We start from the raw sequence: 24,204 nt of genomic DNA, 5'->3' as shown, positions 1-24,204 counted from the left end.
CTCCAAGGCCATATAGACTGCTGAATTTGTAAAACTCAACAGATCATTGGTTTCATGTCCTGAAAACTTTCATTTAAATTTTCTGGGTTTTTTTCTGTCTAAAAAGATTAAGGCATTTTGCAATAATAGCTTGGCTTTATCCTGATGACTTTTTACTGGTTAGAGATATTCAAGCTTAAATAGTATTTCCCAAAAGTAAAGAATCCAGAAATAGAAGCAAAAGATAGGAATTCAGTTTGTTACAAAGTTGGGTTTCACAAATCTGTTCGAAGTAACTCCTCTTTCCAAGCAATCAGTATAGGATCTCTGGAAATCTTATCACTCCTGTTCAGTCCAGTTCTTCCCTCTCAAGTAAACCCTCTTTCCAAACAACTGAGTAAAGTAGGAAAATAAAGCCTACATCACTGATGGCATCAGAGTTGCCTCGGGTAGCAGTCGGTTCATTTTCTTTGTGCACACAGGGTAAATGTCTGGAAGTGGAGCTGCAAGCTAAAGGTAAGCTGGCTGTGTCATTCTTGAAGCTTTGTTTCCCTTTTTTTTTGCTTCCACAGATGATCTGCTAATGAGGATCTTTTATGAAATTAAAGCTTGTGGAGTTTTTGAAATGCCCAAAGACACGTTTGGAAGTAACCTTTGTTAACCTGTTATCTATTGTTCATATTAGCATCCTTCTGTTGTTATTCAATACACACCTGGCTCCTAAAGAGAGTGAAAACAATTGTTAGATGTTCATGAAAAAAATAACAGAAATATATGAAATGCCCCATGCAGGTAAAGAATACTTCCATTGTTAGTTATCTAAGCACAGCTGTATCTTGTGCTGATAATGTCATTTGGAGCTGGAGTCTGTACAGTAGTAGACATCATTCGTACTGTAAGGTGATGATGGATTGTTAATGATTTTTGGGCATGGTCACCTTTGATTTGGTGTCACTCCGTCTCACCGAATGACTAATTGTCCCCCATCTTTAGGCACTTGTTGTTGAACAATGTCATTATAACCTATCCATCCGATAGTTCTCAAGATATTTTATTTAACACCACAAATGTCGACCTTGTTGTGGCACCAGAAGATAAAGCTGAGGTATCCTGGCACTTCTGAAATACCCTCACATACATATAAAGCAAGTATTCATCTGTGTGTTGAGTCAGATCTTAATATGTCAGTACTGTATTTTTCCAAAGTCACCTTAGGGGCCTTCAAGTCAACATTTTACTAACCCTGGTGTTTACACCTCCCTCCACTCACATGGTTTCATCAGCTCATCACCAACTCATAGCGTGTGGGTGTAGAAGAGTGTGTCAGCTATTGACAAGCTAATTTGCATTTTCCATGCCTTCTCTGTTTGACCTTTGCAAATATTGATTTTTGGAGGAGAGGATTAGTGGAGCACAGGAGCGCACTCAGTACGAGTAGTAGCAGCTTCCCTCTGGTTCAGGTTATATCACTCTAAAACATGCACAAAGAACATGTCACTTTTCACTTGTACTCAGCAAACATATACAGGAGCTCATTCGTAAACACACTGCTGATGCATTTATTTGATGAAGCCAGTATGCACACACCAGCACAGATATAACTCATTGCTATGAAATGTGTACTTGCTCAGGGGTCTAACATAGTTGTAATGCTAGTGGTTTCTTTGCAGCCCTGTTTGGTCCCTGCTGCAGTCTGTCATCAGTTTGACATGTTTGTCAGATAAAGAAAGAAACTAATTTTCATGATCCCTTCTTAACTACTTCTCATGCATCATTAGCCCTGTGAGGTCTTCTAATAGTTGCAGCAGGTCGGTCAGAGAGTTTTTAGATGCTCTTGTCTGCGCCTGCAAGAGTGATGTCCGCACTGCACCGATCTGTCATCTCCTGTCAGTTTCATAGACTTTGGAGTTAATGGGATGGAAATATTAGCCATTTCTAGTGCTGACAGAAAATAATCTACAGTAGTGAAATGAGGCTGAATCATTGTGGTGTCTGCTGATAATTGAAGAGGCTGAAAAGTGTTTTTCCACATGATCAACAGTTAAGCTATTTTGACACTTTATTAAAGTCCTTCTCATTAAATTAAAATGGAAGAAGACAAACATGACCTCTTGAGGAATCTGTGTTCATGCCGTGTGCGAACAGCACACAAGAAGATGGTGATTAAAATGCTTCCAAACACGTTGGCATTAAGGAAAGTGGCCCGAAGCTTCTTGTGTAAGCAAGAACTGTATCTCTGAGGTGCTCAGCCCTTTTTATTTAGTTCAGTTTATAATGTAGCAGCGTTTACACAGTTTAATTATGAGCCTGTCTCACTGGGAAACAGTGGAGCAAAGGAAGGATTATTAATGGAAATAGTCCTGAGAGATCAGTTGTTAGTCCGCCCTTTAAAAAGCAGCACTGGCGAGCAGAGAGAGAGAGAGAGAGAGGTGAAACGGTCCTTTTGGCTCTTGAAAGACGATTAAACGAGTACGAAACAGCCCGAAATCCTTCTGACAGGGAGGCGATTAGGCGACGAAGCGTGTCAAATTAGAAGAGCATTTGATGCAGATTCACACTCACACGTAGATTGAATTCTTTCACAGTTTCGCCATGACTCAGCTCATAATCCCAGGCAGGATTTTAATTTCAGTATAATAACACTCTCCCTCTCCCTCACCACATGTGCTTCCAGCCCTGTGAGGCACAAATTCAAAACAACAAGCTGCATTTTTAACATTGTGAATATCGCCTTCGGTAGCATGGTAAAATTGTTTTGTTGCATGCTATGATAATTTTGTGCATTCCAGCTGCTGTGCATAAACACAGAGGATGTAGTGCACCATAAACCGTTAGTGATAAAACTGTAGTCATTAACATATTTTGCAGCCTTTGATCGAGCTATTTTGGAGTTTGTTTTTTTATTTAATTGCGTATGCACATGGTCTGTGTAAATGGTCATGAGGGCGGTAGGGGTAAATAATACCATACCTCATGTCTCAAGTCTCCTCTCAACACTTTATGGTAAATTCAAAGCTGGATTTCAGGATTTTTCAAATGCTATTTGCAGCTAGTTTTGCTTAATGTTGTAGCATTACACACAACCTCCCTGTATGGACGAGACATATGTGTGAGAGTGAGTTTATGACTGCGTAGGAAGGAGGTCAGTTTTCTTTACATCTCGTTGTATTTTTCAATTTAGTTAATGAAAGAAAATTTAGTGACATTTGTGCATTGATGCAGTGTTGATATCAGCTCCATGTCTATTTGTTCAGTGACCAGAGGCGACCAGGATGTGTCAAGGGGCTGGAGGTGTGGGAAGATTACATTTTTCAGAAACTGGGTTAAGATGGGGCGCAACATATTTAATCAATTTACTTGAAAAAGTTTGTCAAGTAATAAAGCATAGAGTACAAAAGCATTCAATGCATTTTATGGGCTTTGATGGAGTTTGCGAAGCACAGGTTTTTGTCACAACCTCCACTTTGTATTGCAGTGCTCACACAATGTTTTCATCAGTCTAGCTTTCATAAGAAATCATCTTGAAATGCACTCATGCAAAGAAGAACAAAGGCCTTCAAGCTCTGGGGAACAGGAATGAGATATAATGTTAGGAGCTGTCAAAAAGGAAAGCAGTTGAGTGAAAAGTCCTCAGGCGGAGTGGGAAGACATTGTGCTTGAGTGGCCCACACAATCATAATATATTTACTATTTACATTTGAATCTGACAGTATATTGTTTTCTTGGAATACTTAAACCTGTTTTATTTATTGACCTGCAGCTTCTGTGGTAAGGTCATGGACTGACAGATACAAGTAGTATTTTCCAGACACTGACAGGACTGTTGTGTTCCTGTAGCTCTGCAGGTGACATTGTCAGTGGTGTAAAAGTACAGCTAAGGCCACGTCCACATCCACATCGTGTCATCTCTCTGGAAGCCAGTGAAATATCTGCTTTGTACTTTCTAATACGGGATATTGCATGAAGCTAACGGGCCTGTTCTCTTTGATCTCAATGGGTTTTGCTCGCGGTCAATACATTCTTCTTTTTTTTGTTTTTTGTGGGAGTTTGAGAATTGACTGCATGGCCTACTTTCAAGACAATGTTCTGTCAGCTGTCTCAGGGTTTGCTCCCCGTATTGTCTACTGATCTCTGCTCAACAATCCCTCTGTTTGCTCCCAAGCACATTTCATGTACAGAAAGCCCATTCAGCTTTCCGTGTTTTGTCTTAGCCTGGAAAGGGTTAAATTGAGAAAAGTTAAAGAAAAAAAGAATCTTGAAACCATCTGTTAATCATGAGGCTTCAAATCAAAGCAATGAGGTGGCGAGGCTGCTGTTTATTCCTGCCAGACTGTCAACAGTGAAGAATTAAGTTTGTTCCAGAGAAACAAATTGCACTGCTGCTTTGATATATGTTCTGATTGCAAGTGCTTGTGTTGGTATGAGCCAGCTGAAGTGAGGTTTGCTTCCAGCAGTGGATAAGTTGGCAGGTATGAAGGACAATAAATACAAGACCGCAAGGGAAACAAACTTTAGGTGTCGGTCCAGTATATATTAATATAAGTAAGTATATATATACATTTTTTGCTTGAATCTTATTATTTGACTCTTCATTATCAAATAAATATTGATTGCACAGTGTAATGGCCACAGAAATTGATTTCCTGTAAGCCTCGCTTTTCCTGTAAAAATGAATACTTGATTTATGGCACAAAGGAAGCAGCTCTGCTACCAAAACAGGAAGATGATTTGTTTACCCTGTAGCTATCCCCAGTATCCCAGAGTATCTGTGGAAACTCCACCCTGTTAAAGAAAAACAGCCCTCGTTGATGGAGGAGGGAAAGAAAGTGAACGGTTGGGTATTCACTCAATAGAGAGAGCTCCAGTGTTGTATAGTAGTATGTTACTCCAAAAATATGTATTTCCCCTTACTAGTGGGACTTGAGAGGGTTCAAAACCATCGATGAGTTCATTCTGTCTTCAAAATCAGTAAGTAACAAAACCTGCTTACTTAAGCAGGTGTTTTACTCTGCCTGTCACGGCATTGAGATCAGACTTTCTAGTTTCTATCTTTAGTAAGCAGACAGGCAAAAGACAAACCAATTGCTGCAAGAGAGACATAAACAGCAGAAATACACACAGACCTCTAACACAGTCCATGTGTTTTTTCTTCATGGTAACATTAGTGATCTGGTTGTCTTTGTGACAGCAGCACCAACAATGAAACCACTTTGAAATGCTAGAGGGGGAAAAGTTGAGAAGTCATCTCTTTCCATTAATTTGAGCTTAAATCTCCTGAGATACAGCATCTTGTTGTCAAGGGGGTAATTAAACCTATTAAACATAGATACAAATACAAATATAATAGCAATGATAATAATATGAAACAATCTGAGCAACACAGTCTACAATAACATCAATAAGAACACACACAAGCACAAGGAATCCCACAAGCACAAACCACCCCTCTCATCTGCACAAAACTAACGAGAAATAAAAAATAACGTACACTACTACAAAAGTAACATGATCAAAAATATATCTGGGTTATCTAAATTACAAACAATGGCAAATAAAAATAATTAAAAAAACATGTGATGTAAAGAAGCAACAAAGTCATGAAAAGAAATGATATATCTGAGTGTGTGGCCTCTTGTGATGCTGCTGGTAGAAAAAGTGCAGATTGTGCTGATGAATCTGTTCTTACTGGAGCTCAGCAGGAGCGTGGATGCTCCTACACCCAGCCACTTCCATTAGTTCTCCACCACTTCTCATTTCATGCATACAGAACCGTTCTATATTTGAGCTTCAGTGTAAAAAGTGGTGGTCTGCAGAAAGAGTCATTTAGTCTAGTCTCTTTTCTGCAAATCCTTTGTTTTTTTGTTTTTTTTATAGCTGGCTGTAAAACAATTTTAATACAGCACAAATGTGATGCTCTTTGCCATCCAAAGGAGTGAAAGGAGGAAAAACAATGTGAAGTTGCTGTGTCCATTACATATGACTCAGCTGCAAGCCAGCATGCCATTCAGGAGTTCATTCTCCGCTTTATATGATTTCACATGAATGCACCATACACTTTAGTTTTGTTTTTGTAAAGAGATAGGTGGATGTAAGTCTATTTGGATGGATGTCCAAATAGATTCTTTCATAAGTGAGAAGTACTGATTCACCTGTACATGTCGATTCATCTTTCATTTGTGTAAATATATGAATACATGAATAAGGTGAGGTCTTTTGAAATTTATGATTTTTTTTTTTCCTTTTACATGGTTAGTACTTCCAAGATGCATGTAGAGGAAAAAAGTCTAAAGAGATTTAAAAAATAAATGTAATGGTTTATTTGAAGCTCAATAATATAATAGATCTTTTGGTCGACTGCTGTACAAATGGAATTCAAATATAGTTTCAGTCAGGAATCAATCAGTGATACTGTCACTGTGTCACGGCTGTGACCATCTCAACATGATTTTACTTGACAAACTCCACTCTGTCTGACTTATAATGTCTCTCCTTATATTACTAGCTGGCTGGCTTTTGATCTGCGTTGCATTTGAATCCCCATCCCTATCCTTGTTTTCTATTATTTCTCTTTTGTGCTATTAAATATAGAAATGTATAAAAATGGCTAAAAATAATGAACAAAATTAGCTGCAGCCATGCTAGCAGCTCATTTTTTGCAATTATTCAGTCAAAAATAGGGCTTGGTGATATGGACAAAATCATATATTATGATATTTTTCACCAAATACCTTGATATTAATATTTTAACAATATTATAGGGATGACCATTGATCCTTTCACAAAATCTTCAGTAATGAGGATATAATGATTAACTATATAAAGGCAAATACTAGAACAGTTGGTAAATTCAGAAAATTGCGTCATTTTACCATTATGCAGCCTTTAAAACAATACACAGGAAAAACAGCACTTATGCCATATCACAATACATCAGAATCAACAATCTTAGATGATGATCTAGTCACACACCGTCATATTGAGATAATATAAATGTTAATTTTTCCAGCCCTAGTCATAAACCAAAGCATTGGACGAATTGGAATTTTGACCAGATGGTGGCACTGGATGAAAAGTCAGGAGATCACCAAGATGATAACAACCGAGGTAGTTATACTGCGTGGTGCCAATTTACTGGCAATCCATCCAATAATTTAGGGCTATTTCAATAAAGAGGAAAAAAGGCTTTTCCCAATCCATTTAGTATACACTGATTATCCATGACATAATCACTGACAGGTTAAGTGAATAACTTAACTCGTTACAGTGACACCTGACAGTGGCTGGGATATATTAGGCAGCAAGTGAACATCTTCTTGATGTGTTGGAAGCTGAAAAATGGGCAAGCGTAAGGATTTGAGCAACTTTGAAAAGGGCCAAATTGTAATGGCTAGACAACTGGGTGAGGGAATCTCTAAAGCTGCAGTTCTTGTGGGATGTTCCCAGTCAAAGCTCAGTGATGCAGGTGGGGAGCACAAGCTGGTCTGTGTTTTCCGATTGAACAGAAGAGCTACTGTAGCTCAAATGGCTGAAAAATTTCATGCTGGCTTGGACAGAAAGGTGTCAGGACACAGAATACATCACATTATGTTGCGTATGGGGCCACGTAGCTGATGACCGGTCAGGGTGCCCATGCTGACTCATGTCCACTGCCAAAGGCACCTACAATGGGCATGTGAGCGTCAGAACTGGACTGAGGAGCAAAAGAAGAAAGTGGGCTGTTCTGATGCATGATGTTCTCTTTTTCATCATGTGGATGGCTGGGTGTGTATGCGTTACTTACCTGGGGAAGACATGGCACCAGGATGCACTATGGGAAGAAGGCAAGCCAGCGGAGGCAGTGTGTTACTTTGACATGTACCACCTACCTAAACATTGCTGCTGACCAAGTACATCCCTTCATGGAAACGGTATTCCCTGATGCCTCTTTCAGTAGGATAATGTGCCCTGCCAAACAGCAATAATGGTTTTTGAATGGTTTGAGGAACACAACAATGAGTTTGAGGTGTTGAGCTGTCCTCCAAATTCTCCAGATCTCAATCCAATCAAGCGTCTGTGGGAAATGTCAGAATAACAAGTCCGATCCATGGAGGTCCTACCTCCCAAATTACAGTATTTAAAGGATCTACTACTGATGGCTTGATACCACAGCAGACCTTCAGAGGTCTAGTGGAGTCCATGCCTTAATGGGTCAGGGCTGTTTTGGTGGCAAAAGGGGAACCTACCGGTACTCAGTATTATTGACATATGGTGTATGTTGAGATATTTGACAGGACAAATGAAAACTCTGACCTGCTTAAGGTGTTACAGCTGCATCGAGAAAACAATGCTTGAAGTATTTATTCTAAAGATTGAAGAGTCTGCAAATATGGGTAAATGGATGGAGTGCATGTAATAGGTTGATCTTCCTTGTATTAACCTCAAATTTAAATAGTCACTTGAGACCTGCACTGTAAAGATTTGTTTCTTCACAACTGTTTTTGGAGGCAGCTAATTAAAGGAAATCAATCATAGATTACTGATGCCTTTTACCAGATGAATGTGCTGTGGGCTGTTGGTGTCTTGAAAAACTTTACCAGAACTTTCAAGAGTTCTGTGCTGGAAGCACAAATCCTTAGAGGTCTTTCTGAGTAAACACACTGTAACCCAAGAGCCTTGTTTTGATGTAAACGAGTGATGATTCATGAGATAATGCCTGTTTGAGGGGCGACTGTGGTGCTTTTTCCATGGCTCCATGCAGTGGAGAGCTTTGTCATAGACTTGAGGGGGTCCAACAACAGTAGTAGTCGTAGTAACAACACAGAGCCCTGGGCTGACTGGTAAGCACAGAAAACACTCTAAATCAGCCAGAGACAGCTAAGTAACACAGCTCAGCCTGGGTCCCGAGTGTCTCGGAGCTTACCTGACCTCTGTCACAACTGTTTCTGTCTGACTTTCTATAATTAGAGGGCTGCCGGCACACACCCACTGGTCTATTCCAAGTCACAAAACACTCATGGCTCAGTGTTTGCATAAAAGGCTCCAAAAAATTGCCAGAGAGGCAGCGAGGTGCATCCAAGGTGTCTAACAGGCGTGAAAATGAGGGACTCAGACTGTGATGAGCGGAGAGGACACTAATAGTGGTGCTGCTGTGGCACAGGACAGGCAAGCCTTTGGACCTAGAATTCAATAGAAATCCCAGGTACCAGGTCTTTAAAAGCACTATATGAGTGGTTTGCATGTTTATGGCCAAATAACTTATCTTCTTCCATCTACCATCAGTGCCAGTCCAAAACCATTTGTAATAGCTTGCTGAATTATAGTTCAAAATAAAATGTTGAAGTGTTACATCTATCCTAAACTTTAGCCTTTCATCTGTCAAAACATGTCTGCATTTACTATATAAATCATTTTGCTCATAAAACAATCTTTAATTCTCTGATTAATTTTTCAGTGTGGAACCATACTTTTCTTTGATGAAGTTTCATGTGAGATCGGTTACTAGGACAAATGTATGATCTATGAGTAGTCCTGACAGACTCTCCTCCTTGAAGCATATTGCAGTTCCGCTGTGTGCCTGCAAGAGAGTGCTGAGATCTGAATGACGTTTCACACATGTATGTTCAACCACAGTGTTGATGCCTTGCTGTAACTCCTCCGCCAGTGGTTCCAAATTCATTCAGCAGAAACACTGTTATGGATGGCATACATTGGGATATGTTACAGCAACACCAGCGGCTGCTGTCTATAACTGCAACAATATAACTTTTTGTTTACTAGCTTGTACGTGCATGTTCAAGCTCCGATCAGCCAACGACAGTGCACATCTGAGTAAGATATAAAATAATGGTGCATTTGGGTGCCGTCACATAGCTGAAACTTAAAACTTTCTTCAACTCTGAAGTCATCAAAACAATTTTGGAGACTGCTCACTTCAAGCAACTCTCTTACTTATACTTATAACATTTTTTTTAACTTTCATGACTGATAAATACACTATATAGATACAAGTATTGGGACACCTGACTTTTACACCACATGCATTTAGAATGACATCACATTCTAAATGCATAGACAGCTTTGCAACTTTAACAGCTTCCACTCTTTTGGGAAGGCTTTCCACAAGATTTTGGAGTGTTTCTGTGTGAATTTTCAACTATTCACGCAGTAGAGCACTTGGGAGGTCAGACACTGATGTTGGACCAAAAGGTCTGGCTCACAATCTCCATTCCAGTCTTGGGAGGTATCATGAACAAAAATGATTACCATGTGCTACAGCTGCTCATTTTAGCCCTTGTAGGGTGCAAACCATGTAGCATATGGTGTGCCTGACTACATCACTGCAGACAAGACTTTTTTTTACCTAGTTTCTAAAATGTAAGCCCTATTCAAAAGAAATTAACCTTACAGGGGAAGTGGGGAATAAAATATTGAATACTATATGGAAATCCTGTGCTCCTCTGTAACTCATTGAGAATTCCAGGACATGACCTGAACACTGTCCAGGATCATGGTTGCGGGGATGAGCCATTTCTGAAAAACCTATTGTACTAACTTTAATATAATGATTGGTGTCAAAGTTGAGTACCTTGAGATCTGGTTGTGTTGTGAAATCAAAGAAATATTGATAATATTTCTTATGAGCCTGTTGTAAAACTTAGATTTTGTCTTTTCAGCTGTGGTCACTATTTTAGTATATGCACGGCAAAAGACCACATCATTGCCAAATCTCATACTGAACTCGAGCATTTGTTGCTCAATTCTGTGCCTGTTATCATCCACTACATTTAGGCTTTTTGTTATTTTGGGTAAATGTCCTGTTGTCATCTTGCCTTGGTGGAGATCTGCACTCTGCTGAGTGAGTGAGATTAGTAAACTTCCTCTATTTTCACACAAAATTTACATGACCCATTGGACTTCACAATGCAATAGAAGGACAAATATCTCAGAGTTCCGCTTGAAAATACCGAGATGTGATGTTAGCATGAAAAAATACTCATATAGGTATCATATAATCCATTTATGTGGCATCAAAGAAAGCCAATCTTTTCCAGAATGAGACAACTCTAGGAATCCTTCTTTGTATACAAAATGACTTTTCAATTACATTATATGGCATTTTCGAGAGTACATAATGATAGCATTTAGAAACTCACCCCAACTATATCATGCGTTTATTTCAGGGAACACTGTTTTCATTACATTGCATTATTATTTGTAATGATGCCATGCCTCACATTCATACAGATGAAAATATTTACACCAGGGAGCTGCCCACTTTAGCTACAGCCTGATGCTGGCAGATACTCAAGAGCAACAATGGAACTGTGTCAGTGGAGTCAAGTTCTTTGCTCAGGAGCACCTGGCTCTCAGGTGTTTAGATGGAATGAGTGTGCACTCCTCCAGTTTCTACTATACTATTGCCGCCTCCACATATTATTTATATCGTTTAAGTTCTTATATACAACAAAGGGTCACTTCTTTCAACTAGAAACAGGGTTACTTTCTAGTTTGCCGTGATGCTGCAGTCTGGTTTTGGAGCTGTGGGAGTGTTGTCCTTTGCACTTTACACTGCCCACCCTGGCCCTATCATCTGAGCCCACAATAGTGCTGATCATCTCAGTGATGTTTCTCAGTGATGTGGTGGTAATGCAGTATGGATTTTTCTTCAGTACTGATTATGTCAAACATGCAGTTAGTTTCTCTCCCATACAGTCACACCCCCACAGTTGGCCTGTTCCAGTGTAGCTCTGTTACAAGCTCCCATCACTTGGAAGTATCCTTCAGTCAGCATTTCACAAGTGCATGTGACTTCTCACTGGTATACCTGCACAGTGTTTCACAATGCTTTCACAGCCACTTGGTTTTCATGTTTCTTTGTTATGTTGTACTTGTTTTGGCCCATATACTTTAAATGACATATACCTTACAAGCCTCAAGGTCATTTTCCAAACACACCGTCCTGTGTTTGATATGCATTGTTGCTTTCCTCCAGTCCATTGGGTTCCTTTCTGTTTTCCGTGAATGTTTTGCTATGGCATGAAAATCAACTTGCTGAACATTGAAACTTGTTTTATTAGTGCTGCAATGATTATTTGACCAACAGAATATACATGTTTATCAGGTGAAATGCATTCTCTGGTTCCAGCTTTCTGAATGTTAGGACTTGATGGTCTGACACATGATCATGAGGATAGTGAGCTGAATATTTTCAGGATTTGGGCGTTATATATGTAAACAACTGCTTAATTAACAAAATCATTAGCAGATTAAATGACAATGAAAATTATTAGTTGTAGCACTACATTGATCATCTGATTTGGTTTCATTTTGGTCAAACATTTGCTGTCATTGCTGCAGCCCCACTAGTGGATCTCTGAAGCTATATAGGCACATCCGTGCTTTGAGCTAAATGCTAATGGCAGCAATGCTAAAACATGCAGCTATATTGTTAACCGCGTTAATCCTCTGAGATTAGATTGTTAATATGCTAACAAATGTTTCTATTTGTGGAGATTTTTTCATCTTGACACCGTCTGAGCTCTATACAAACCAAAGTATAGCAATTAGAAATTCTGACATGATGATGGTGTTAATATAACTCATCCTCAGGGGAAAATGAATGTCTGTACCAGATTTCATGTCAATCCATTAGCAGTATAAAAAAAAAAATTCAATATACTTGGTATCACAATATTTTCTGATGTTGCACTGCATCAGTTCCCAAAAACACTGTATTCATTTTAATTTTTAGTTTACGCGCAAAGGTTTGTGGCAGTGGTTCATTTTGTCTTGTGTTTAAATCCCTGAAAGCTAAATCACTTTGCTGCAATCTGTCTTCAGTCATTTGACCCTTCCAGTCCAAAGTAGCAAAATCACCTGAAACAGGAACAAACAGGCATATATTGCTCGCAAAACACAAAGAACACAGGCACCTGAAACAGCTTGTGTTATATGCTCCTTGCAACTGATGATTTGTAACCCCTCACACAATACACAGCTGTAGAATCTATCCAATATTTGTTGAAATGTTACTTTGCTGATGACGCTAGAGGATGCACAATCAAGTCAGTACACTTTATGTTCTTTGTGTACTATATTAATGATACTCCATTCATTAAATGTTAATATATTTCAGTATCAACCAAAATACTGGACTAACCAATATTGCTGCCAATGTGACTAAAGATCGGCAGTACTGTGCACCCAGCTTCTTGATAATCAGTTACAAAGCAGCAATATTTCAACACAAAAAGCCTGTTTGTTCTTTTTATGATATGCATATTTGCTGTCAGTGAGTCACTATATGTTTGCCTTATCTGTAATCAGTGACATGCAAGCAAGCTACTTTTAGAGTGTCCAGTGCTCAAACATATCTGAATTGTCTAGGGTTTTGAAAGATGCACGCAATAGTACAGGTTTTACATTTGGTACAGTGTACAAGTACAGTGGGAGGAGGCAACAGTGGACCTGCTGGCAGCGGGCCTAAGATAGGAACTCCCACATGATATGATATGATATAAGCTTTCCAAATGTACTCTTTCATCAAATTTTCAAAATGAATCATTTACTGAGCAAGTTAACCATAACTTTTATTTTCTTGTAAATAATAGCTGTAAATGATAACATCACACAGTTGTTTCTTGTCACAAGGTTATAGAGTAATTGTAATGTTATTTTGTAGTTCTTATTGGTTTGTGAGGAGCAAACATCACAAACAAAGTGAGATGTTGTAAGCACACAGAGTGACCGAAACACAACAGATTGACTTGTAATTTTTTTTGCCAGTCATGACATAAAACAAGTTGGCATGTTGACAATTTCAGCTTTTGTTGTTCACCATAAAACATTACAATTTAATATATTTTGATGCCAGTCGGAATGTAAAGTGGTTGGCACCGCTCAAAGGAATCAATATATTTGCTGTAACGGAGGTGACTTAAGTGTTGTGTGTAGACTGCAGCTCTGTTTTGTATCCTTGGTCAAGACTTCTCTGGCAAGATTCCTTGATCTTAACTCTTCCCAGAAAAAACAGGAGTGGTGGAACTGCCGTAATGATAGTGGACTTGATCAAGTTCAGGGTCCAGGTTGAGGATATCAAAGATTGCGGAGAGAGGAATAAGGGATCTAATCAAATCTAATCTAATAAGGGTGGTATGATATGATACGATATGACTGCAAATACAAAGGCTGATGTGCGCTGTAGTCCAATTGCTGCAATGTCCTCCACAAGTGCAACATTTCTATTCAGTTTGGAGTGGGAAGTATTGGTACTGCAGAAACCCAAGTAGCACTCTGCTGCAAAGAAGAGGTGTAACCTCAGTACATAAAAGGATGACATAACAAATAATGTCTCACTGCACCAGAAGTGCAATTGATTTGAGGTTAGAAAAAAGCACTGCTATGATTTCAGAGGGTGAATCAAAGCCCAGTCTGCTGCAAATAGTACCTCTGTGGTGGCTATTGTCAGTGACCTTGCAGGAAAATGGATGTTAAATTCTGGTTGATTGTCTTGTTTGAGTACTCCATGAATGGAAAATGTGGAATTGCATTTCTCCCATATCATTATCCCTCATCAAAATCTTTAAAATGAACTAGAAGGAATATGTCTAGCACAGGGACAAACAGTTTGAGGAGGACAAAGATGATCTAGCCTTTGTTTAAAGGAGAAATCCTGGTACTTATTTTATTCTCACTATTTAGGGGTAAGCTGGGGAAAAAAAATCTAAATTTCAAATACTTTTCTTCTTCTTTTCTGTTCATATTGAGCTTGAAACATCTCTGCTCCTGTTATATTCAAATGTAAATACAATATGAATAGAACCACTTCACGTCCTCAAAATACATAAGTAACAAGACCGGCTCTTTATATGAAGGCAAAATAAGCTTCCTATAAAACACCTTTCATATTTTTTGCAAGTGTATTTGTTTAAAAGGGAGGCAATCAAACCAGAACCAGTTTTAATTAAAAAGTATACTGAGTTAACTGTGGGTCTGGATCATTTTTTTTCCCTGAAAGAAGCGGTAGAGCTCATGTAGCTGTATCTCTGCCAGGAAAGCAGACAGGCAAGACAAATAGATTCCTGCAGCCCCCCCGTCCAGGCCAGATGAGTCCGTCTGTCATGCCCTTGTGAGGAGAAGCCGGTGGCTGTCCTTCTGCCTGATGGAGTAACTCACCGGGCCCTTGTCCATGCCGACACATGCCTCACTAGATGCTATCTTGTAACTACAAACTCTCCCTCATCTCTTCCCTCGGCTGACAATGTCATGACAATATCACAGGAGGTTTTCCCTCATCTTTCTCCATCATGATATCGGCAACTTCTCCTCAAAACAGAATCTGTCCTTCCAAATCAGTCTTTCCCCCTGCTGTGGCTGCACTATCAGATCCTGTGGGATCAACGGGCATCTGGTAAGAAGACTACCGCTTCACCCTCAGTGAACCAAGCACTAATTATCAATTCAATCCAGTGCCGGGGAGCAGCAAAATGCACTTCATTTGACAGCCTTCCCCCATTTTTAATGGGAGTTCCACCAGGCACAAACATAAGAGAGATTTTACATGCATAAGGTTGATATATTCTGGTAGAATCTTTATAAATAATGTGTGGGTTTTTCAGTCAAGCTCTATGAGAAGCTACAACTCCTGGCCTTTTGCTCTGATAGCATATTTAACATTGAGTGAACTCAAGTGTGAAAGCAAAGCACTTAATATGGCAATATTTCATCATAATATCATTAGTACATGACAGTGATTACACAGAGTGTTTATACTCTGCAGCAACAGGGTGCTGACTCCACCAGTATTATCACACACACACTGAGTTTTTATGCTTCCATGCTGGCAATAGCAGTAGATGGCATTATGTTTTCAGGTTCTCTGTTCCAGTTTCATGAATGAGATATTTCATATACTTCAAGGGAATTTCTTCAAATTTGGCACAAACATCCACAATTCTTTAGGGTGTTTGAGGTGGTAGAATTGCAGTAGTTCTGGCATCAATAGAGCATCTTTTGGATACCTCAGTGAGATTGCCATGGGTACATCCCGCACGCCAAAAATAGCAGTCACTCATCCTCTCCTCCAAATGAACATCATGCTGTATTTAAGAAGACTTGAAACTAGTGACTGAGACCATAAATTCATTAGGAAACTGTTTACTGAGGTAATAAATCAAGTAATGTTTGAGCAGAATAATTAGGTTGTAGATAGTCATAGCCTGAAAAATGATGGTGACCTTGGCACACTAAGACATTAATTGGGGAATGAGACAAAATAATTGTAACGCACAGACAATTCATCACTGAACAGTACCAATGGGGCCTGTGGATGAGAGCAAGTGTACATTACTTGTGTAACCAAATAATATGAAAAGAAGAATCAAATACTACAGGAGAGTCACTTTGACTCCTCTGTACTTATACATTTTTCCTTTTCTTTCTTTCAGAGCCGGAAACACGCCAACAAAGTGCGGCTGTACTACATGCTACATCCTGTCGATGGAGGCTGCCCTGCCAAGAAGCTCAGAACAGACAATGTGAGTCCTGTGTGAGTCCTCCATGCTCATATCAGTCCACAGCTTGCCACCCCCATATGGAAACCTTTATTGTTAATGTATTTTCCTGCTTGTCCCAACACTAGTGTGTGACCCCCTACCTCCCTTTGAGCAAGAATGACTGACAGATAAACAGCGGTGCCATATTTCTAAACCACTGAACAATGAGACAGTGACGGCGCTGCAGTTGAATTTGAGGGGGTGCCAACCTTTCATCAAACACAAAAGACACATTGTGAGGTATCCAGCCCCCCCAGCCCTTCCTGTCATGTAAATTGGACGTACATGATGTGTTTGACAGGTGCAATTATGTGGCCTGTCAGTCCCTGTTCGATTAGTGTTCGGGTGGAGATATTTGATATTTGGTTAGTGAAGCCATTCTTTACCACTTGAAGCAACTTTTGTTCCTCTATGTCCCTATTAGGGAGAGTCAAAAACATCAGCTCCGCCTTCGTTCAGAATTTCATGGTGCATGTTGAGATTTTATGTTACAATGGTGCAACCCAAACAACAGAATAAATGTTTGCACTGTTTCCACAAATCAGGAATTATATTGAAGTTTTACCTTTTATATATACTTTTAGTTTTCTGTGACATGTTGTGACTGTTCTGTGCTTAAGATCTGTTTAAGTTTAAACACTAAAAACACTTGGTTTGGTCTAGGAAAAGACCATGTTTTGACCCAAAATACCTGGTTTTGTTGTCCAGAACATAACAGAAAACTCTCTCAAAGTCTTGTTTAAAATGTCTGATCAAGTCACTGCAAGCAGAGCTGGAAAATCCTCCTGAAATGTCTTTCAAAATATCAGCAGTTGGTGCCACAAAGATGATGTCCCAGTGGTAGCAAAGATGAGCTGGTTTTTGATGGTTGGTTGAAGTTGCAACATTTAATCTAACATTTAATCTGATGACTGGGCTGAGTAATGTCACAGTGAAAGCAGCAGTTCCATTCCAAGCTCATTTCAAGTGGAGTTTAGAGTTGGCATACTGTGACGGAGAAGGTGAGGCGAGGCTGTGGAGAGACTGGAGCGGAGGGACTCTGCTGTGATTACTGAGAGTTTGCCAGCTATCAGTCTGGAAATCGGGACCAGATAAGGACACAAGAGGGATGCTATTGCTTTCTCTGGCTGCCTCTGCTCACTATCCAGTCTTGTTTCTCTGTTTCTGTTTCACTGTACATTTCCTCTACTCTGTGTCCCTGTCTTTTTTTTTGTACTCGTCTCTTCAGCTGCCCTGTTTCCCCTGATGCACAGCTCTGTTCATGTGTTTTTCCACTATTCCCTTTCCCTTTGCCTCTTCATTTCACTTTTCTGTCCTCTCCTTTCCACCACCTCTCATTTTCTCTTTATACGTTGCTCTGCTTTTCCTGTTTTTTTTCCTCTGCTTTACTTTCTTTTCCTTTGCTTGTGCCTTTATTCCTTTCCTCACTTCTTTCCATTTTGCTCCTTTCGCTTCCTGTTTTTCATCTCCTTTTCTATTTTCTTTCCCTTCTGTTTCCCCTCAACCCTTGTCTGACATTTATGCTTTTTCTTTTCTTCCTGTTTACATATCTGTTATGTTTCCCACCTTTTCTCCTCCCACCTTGTCTTCCCCTCTTGTCTCCTCCTTTTCCTTCCTCATTTTCTACAAACTGTCTCTGTGTGACTGTTTTTTTGATCAGATTTTTTGCAATCTCTCAGGCACAGACATTCTGTACTGTGGCTTCTGTCAGCATTGTGCTGAAGCTTTTAACACTAACACTGAAACCATCTGATCAGTGTGATGAGTTATGAGACGCGGTTGTAGGAACTGATTGCTATACTTCTCATCACCTACAACATGCTATCTGATCATTTGATACACAGTGTTATGTTTTTCTGAATAATACTAATATTTGCCTCTTTATCTGTTGTCTTCAGCTCAACAACATTTTTCACTTTTAAGCTATTGTCAGTGTAACATGGGCACATGTCTCACATGAAAAGTCTTCTAGGGTTTGCCTCTCTCTTCCCTGTTAATGCTTTTACTGTGAAAATCTGCAAAAAAAATTAGTAATTATTATTGACAGTTGCTTGAAAGAAAAATTCTTTCTTGGGACTTTTTGAGTAAAATTAGTAATATGACATTGTAGAAATTAAAAGAAAAGGCCTGATATACACTAGTTTTACACTCATATGAAACAGATTTATAAAAGAATGGTCAAAACCACAGCTGCACAGGCTTAATGTTTATTATGGGCTGAGTATCTAGAGTGTTACTGTTTTCTATCATTATAGCTTTATCATTATTGACACATAACCAGTCTTGCTATTCTCTTCTTGTGTGTCTCAGAAGCATTAGCATTTCACTGTAGTTTCTGAGGTGAGCCCAGTCAAACCTCAAATGAATGTAGCGGTATGCCTATCACCATAACTACTTCTGTTGGACGGTATATTGTCTCAGAAACAACTGCGAAACAATATTATTGTCATTTTAAGATCATTTTAAGCCAGTGGTGTACTATTAGCATAACAATGTGAGTACACCATTTCAAAGAGCAATGGACTTTCAATTCTTTTGCTTTTAAGGGTCTACTTATGAATTTTCTAATGATACTTATAAATGTAAATGTCGCTCTTCTGGTTTTGTTAGTCTTATTATCTTTTGTTTGTCTCCTCTCCCACTTTTCCCTGTGGCACTTCTCAGGCTTTTAGTTAAATAAGAAATTGTTATTGATTACTTGCCTGGTAAAAATAAAAGTTACATTTAAAAAGGAATATTCAGTCATTGGAACATAAAGAGCTCTTCTCTCATTAACCTCAAAGTGTACCCACACCAATCAAGTCCATGTGGACTCTTTCAAACCTTCAGCGGTTGTTGGGAACACCTGTTAGCCTTGAGTAGCACACTGTAGCTGTGTGTGTGTGTGTGTGTGTGTGTGTGTGTGTGTGTGGAGGAGCTGTCTGAGCCACATCTGAGCCACAGTCAAACAATAACAGCAAGATGTGTCTCAGTCCAGTTTTTTTTCTGTTGATTCAGTATAAATAAGCATAAAATGAGAATACTCAAACACACTACAAGTCCTTTAAAATTGAGCAGTATTCATGAAATTGTATTACAGCCATCATGGAACGTTAAACTCCAGATGTCTCTAGTTAAAACCTGATAATGCAGTATCATTTAAAACTTAGTAAAGGTAGAGGCAGTTTTTTTTTCTTCTTTGTTCTGTGCTATTGTTTCAACTGCTCTCAGTATCAAAGCTGTGTGTATTTGTGTATGGCTGTCAGGTAGAATCTGTGTCTGCATTGTACCTGCTATGTTAACAGGGACAGAAATTGGTTTCTACATGGATACAGTTGTTTTCCCAGAATCACTGTCCACACTGGAGCATCACTAAGCAGGAGAGCTACCAGGAAAAGGACTCCTGTTGAGCAGAGCAACCTTGATGGCTTGTGTCATCTGTAGAGCCTGGTGTGGGGGAGGACTGAGATAAGTGTTTTTCTCTAAGTCTATGATGTAAACCTATATAGATAGATACAAGTTTGCAAGTGTTTGTGCTGTGTGTATTTCGTGCTGGAGTAAAGAAGAACAGGCATATTTTACTACCTTATAGTGCAAAATTACACTCTGACAAGGTCCTCCACTATTGCTGTTGATTTTATTTTCACAGTGTTGCACAAACATCTTATTGTCAGCAAACAGCTGATCATGTGTAATAGCCAAGCTAGAGATAATAAAAATCATCCTAATATACACTTTCCATTAGAGTTAAATCCTGGGAAACAAGATATTTAAAGGGTGGAGGCCAGAATCCTTCTCTGTGGTGCTCAGCTCCTTGGTTTCTTGTACGGGTGTAACGATTCTCCAAATCCATGAATTGATTTACGTTTCGATTTCAAGGTCATGGTTTGATTTTTAAACTTTTTTTTTTTTCCACCATTGATGGATATGCCATCGTTAGGCTATTGCCTCTGGATCTGTAAAAATCAGCAGATAACTGGTTTTATGCACTGAAATTGCACTTTCATTTAAATTTTCACATTTTTCTTTAAAATGATTTGGGTATTTCACGACAAAAGCTTGACTTTATCCTGCTTTTTTCACATTAGAGATAGGAAATTTCAAATAATATTTACCATAAATAAAATATCCACAACAAAACATCAACCGGATTCAACAATCAACAACAAAATATAGAAATTCAATTTGTTACAACGTTTTATTTCTCAGATCTGTCCCCATGATTATTTACAATTAATTGTGCCACCATGGGGCCAGGATCCATGTTTCATGACTTCTGCTTTACTGTGCATATAACCTGAGCTTTCAGAGTTGTATTTTCAGATTTGTAGCAGCTTTGGGTGGAAATGTTTCACAAATTGTTCTTGACAGATAAACTAAAGTTTAAAGGAAAACTCATCTAAAAGGATTAAGTCAATTACCATAATGTCTATAAATCAGCATGTATTGCATATGCCTCAGGCTATATTTTGTTTTGGAGCTAAGGTTACAAAGTGATTCACCAGTCTTTTCTAAAGCTTACGTATGTCAGGATTAATTTATTAATTAATTATGTCATAGCTTGAGAAAACAAAGGGAAGTCTATTTTAACAATGCTATGGACTGAGGGACTGATTTATGTATCCAAGGAGACACAGCCATAAACACTACAATGAAATAAAATGAAGCCCATTAAAACTAAGTGCCCCATGCCTAACTTAAATTCGGTACAAAAGCTGCAAGTGTAGGATTTTTCTTGAGAATATTTTATCCTAAAAAGTATCAAGATTTCTATGACTGCAGTGGGATTCAGTTAAAAAGTCTTTATTAGTCATTCATCAAACCCAAATTCAGCTACAGTGCCTTCCATTTGACACCCATTGTTGACAGTGAATGTACTGCTTAAAATAAGATGCCATCCACCACAACAGCAACCATCAAATCTACCCATAGAGACATGCTCCCTCCCCATATGCCTTTCAACTGCTGACATCAGCCCACTAACAGGCACACAGGCTTGTGTAGGATGAAGACAAAAAAAAAGGTCACGTAGCTTGCTGCAGAATCCTGTCAGGAAACTAAGTGAGAGCCATGGGAGGGGTTTGGAGCTGATAGAACAATTCCTGTGAGCCTCTCTGCTATTCAAATTAAATCAACCTTGGGGTTAGTATCTGTTCCAGGAGAGAAGGAGCTGGGTGTGGGGTGAGGTGGGGATTTACTATTCTTCACTCTTTTCTACTGCAGCTGCTCAGCTTCCCTCTGAGAGTTCACTGTCTGTAGTCTGTTGATGCTGTTCTGTGTCATCTATTATGCATTTGAAACATGTATATGAGTTCAGCTTTACACCCAACACTTTATATTGCATACATTAACATGTGAGAAGACAGAGCATGTTTGGGATCTAAGAGATGAGTAGTCAAATGAAAGAGCAAATGTAGTTACATCCACATTATTCATAATGGATTTTAAATATTAAACACTTCTTTTACAGAAGGTGGGTCAGTCTTTGAAGGACACTGGTAGCTCCACTTGTGGCAGAGCCTCAAGTCACTGTTCAGCTTCTGTCAAGTTTGCTTTGGGTTGCAGGGAGTCGCAAAATGGGAAATGTTTCAAGCATTCATGGTTGTAGAAGTAAAAGGTCCCATTCACTTTCTGCATCAACAGACTGGCATTGGTGTAAAAGCACAAAAGATTGACAAAGATGTTGCTTCTCTAGTCAAAGGGTGCGTACAAAAATAAAAGGGTGAGGCGTTTACAATGTAACATGTATGTAACATCCAGTCACAGAGCTGCTTCTGTTGCGTGTGCCATCAAAAAGAAAAGAACGAAGACATTGGGGGATGCTAATAGGATGCTTATCTTAACAACTCTTGACTGGATTGCAGTGACATTTGATGATTTGATGAGCTTTGGTACATGTTCAAGTCCTCTAAGGATAAATTGCATTTTTTTTTCATCTTATGCCATTATCATCATCTTCACCAGCAAAACTGATAACATATTCATCATCCTCACGAGCCAATGTTATGATGCAAACATGCCAAACAATGATTGTGAACAAAACATTATACTGGCTTGTCATCAGAAATTAAATACTATGTGTTTGAAGTTGACACTTGATGTGAAACATGTGCTGCTCAGCCATTCAATGTGAATGTAATTTTGAGTATTGTTAGTTATCCAGGTTCAGGTTACTCTCTCTGAGTTGATCATGAAAAGAGAACACTCTTGGAACCAGATGCACCTCACCCTCTCTTATCCCTAAAGGGTAACTGGCCTTTCTTCTAGCACCAACATTGGATCGAAACCTCAACACTCAGATTAATTAGAAGATATCAAAAATATCTGTGGCTAAATTTCCATATAATTTGCTGGTGATATTGATGCTCTCCTCTCAGAATAAAAATTCTCATGTGTTTACTGACTCCTGAGCAGCTCCTCCCATGTCATTGTCAGGGCAGAACATTTACTTGCATGCAATAACTATCAAAATCCAAGCAGGACTAAAGACTTTAGTCTTGTCAAAAGTTATACAGAATCTGAATAAACATTCTTCCAACATGGCTATGAAATCATCCTCCCTGGGCTGCATAAATCACTTGCCCATTGATAATAATTTTGAAATTATTGTTACCCTTGGTGACATTTTTGTAAATGAGCCTTGCCCACATTCAACCCCCCAAGAATGGTGCTGAGCCGTGAAGTAATTTGGTGTAGTGGCCGCACTGGAGGATTGCAACATTTTTCTTAAACACTGTCCTTGGAAAAAGAGTAGATTAAAGCCATACATTTTTAAGCATCACTAACCCTTTGAAATGAGCGAAGCCATATGATGAAGTTATTTTATTCCAGTCATGCGTGAGGTCAGCAGGAAGTCAGTCAGCTCATCTTGGACTCCTGGTGTTCGTATTCTGTTGACCCAAACACAAAGAGGCCCGCAGAGGCTTTCTCAGGTGCATGAGCCCAGTGAGCAATCAGATCCCCTCAAGGTAGAACGCTTTCCCACAGGAGTGGAAGCTGTTATAGCTAAAAAGCTGTCTATGTATTTAGAATGCAACATCATTAAACTCCCTTTTGGTGTAATGGTCAAGTGTCCAAATATCTGATAACATACAATGTATGTACAAATTATAGTTGTTGTTATCAGTGCAGTGGAATACTGTTCTGATATCTGTCTACATGAATCGATGTCAACGTTCAATCATAGGCAGAGCAGATCACACGGAGTCATACATCAGCTACGCAACACAGGAGCCACAGACTCTGAACAGCACCAATTCACCAGGTAAAGGTGCCCCGCTAATGTCAGTTTGCAAGTTACATAGCCAATTAGCTATCAACTGTAGCATATTAAACAACAAAAAAGAGCTTTTTCCCTCCATTTAATAGAAAACATGTCAAAAACATGTTAACATTATTTTTGAGTATAAAAATGATTTTCAATTGGACTTTAAACTTCTAAACCACATTACTGTACATTCACTGTTTGCTTGGCATTTTGAACTAGGATGACAAAATTTAAGATCAAAGCAGGAGCAGCCTCACACATCATTTCATCTTTGTTTTTTCAAGTGTCACAATAAATCTATGTTGGGTCTGCAGGCTGACCTTAGGCTCCTGGTAAAAGGGCACATTGCCTTGATGGGAGAGGGCTCCACTTAAACTACACAGATGTGATGCGACCAGGCTGTGCTTATAAGGTGGCACTGTCTAAAAATACACTCGGCAGCACCGC

General features: G+C 39.1%; 1 protein-coding gene across 4 annotated transcripts in view; it reads left to right on the top strand.

Moving 5' to 3' along the window:
• zmat4a (zinc finger, matrin-type 4a) overlaps window positions 1-24,204 on the top strand; it is a 115,641-nt gene that overhangs the window by 25,800 nt on the left and 65,637 nt on the right. For all 4 annotated transcript variants that reach the window (XM_046386200.1, XM_046386198.1, XM_046386201.1 and 1 more), the window contains one exon: window positions 16,404-16,493. In XM_046386200.1, coding sequence (XP_046242156.1) covers window positions 16,404-16,493 — 90 coding nt within the window. The remainder of the gene's footprint in view (window positions 1-16,403; window positions 16,494-24,204) is intronic.

This window comes from Scatophagus argus, chromosome 4, assembly GCF_020382885.2.
Source record: "Scatophagus argus isolate fScaArg1 chromosome 4, fScaArg1.pri, whole genome shotgun sequence".
Classification (NCBI taxonomy): Eukaryota; Metazoa; Chordata; class Actinopteri; family Scatophagidae; genus Scatophagus; species Scatophagus argus.
This window is presented reverse-complemented; position numbering and strand designations above follow the sequence as displayed.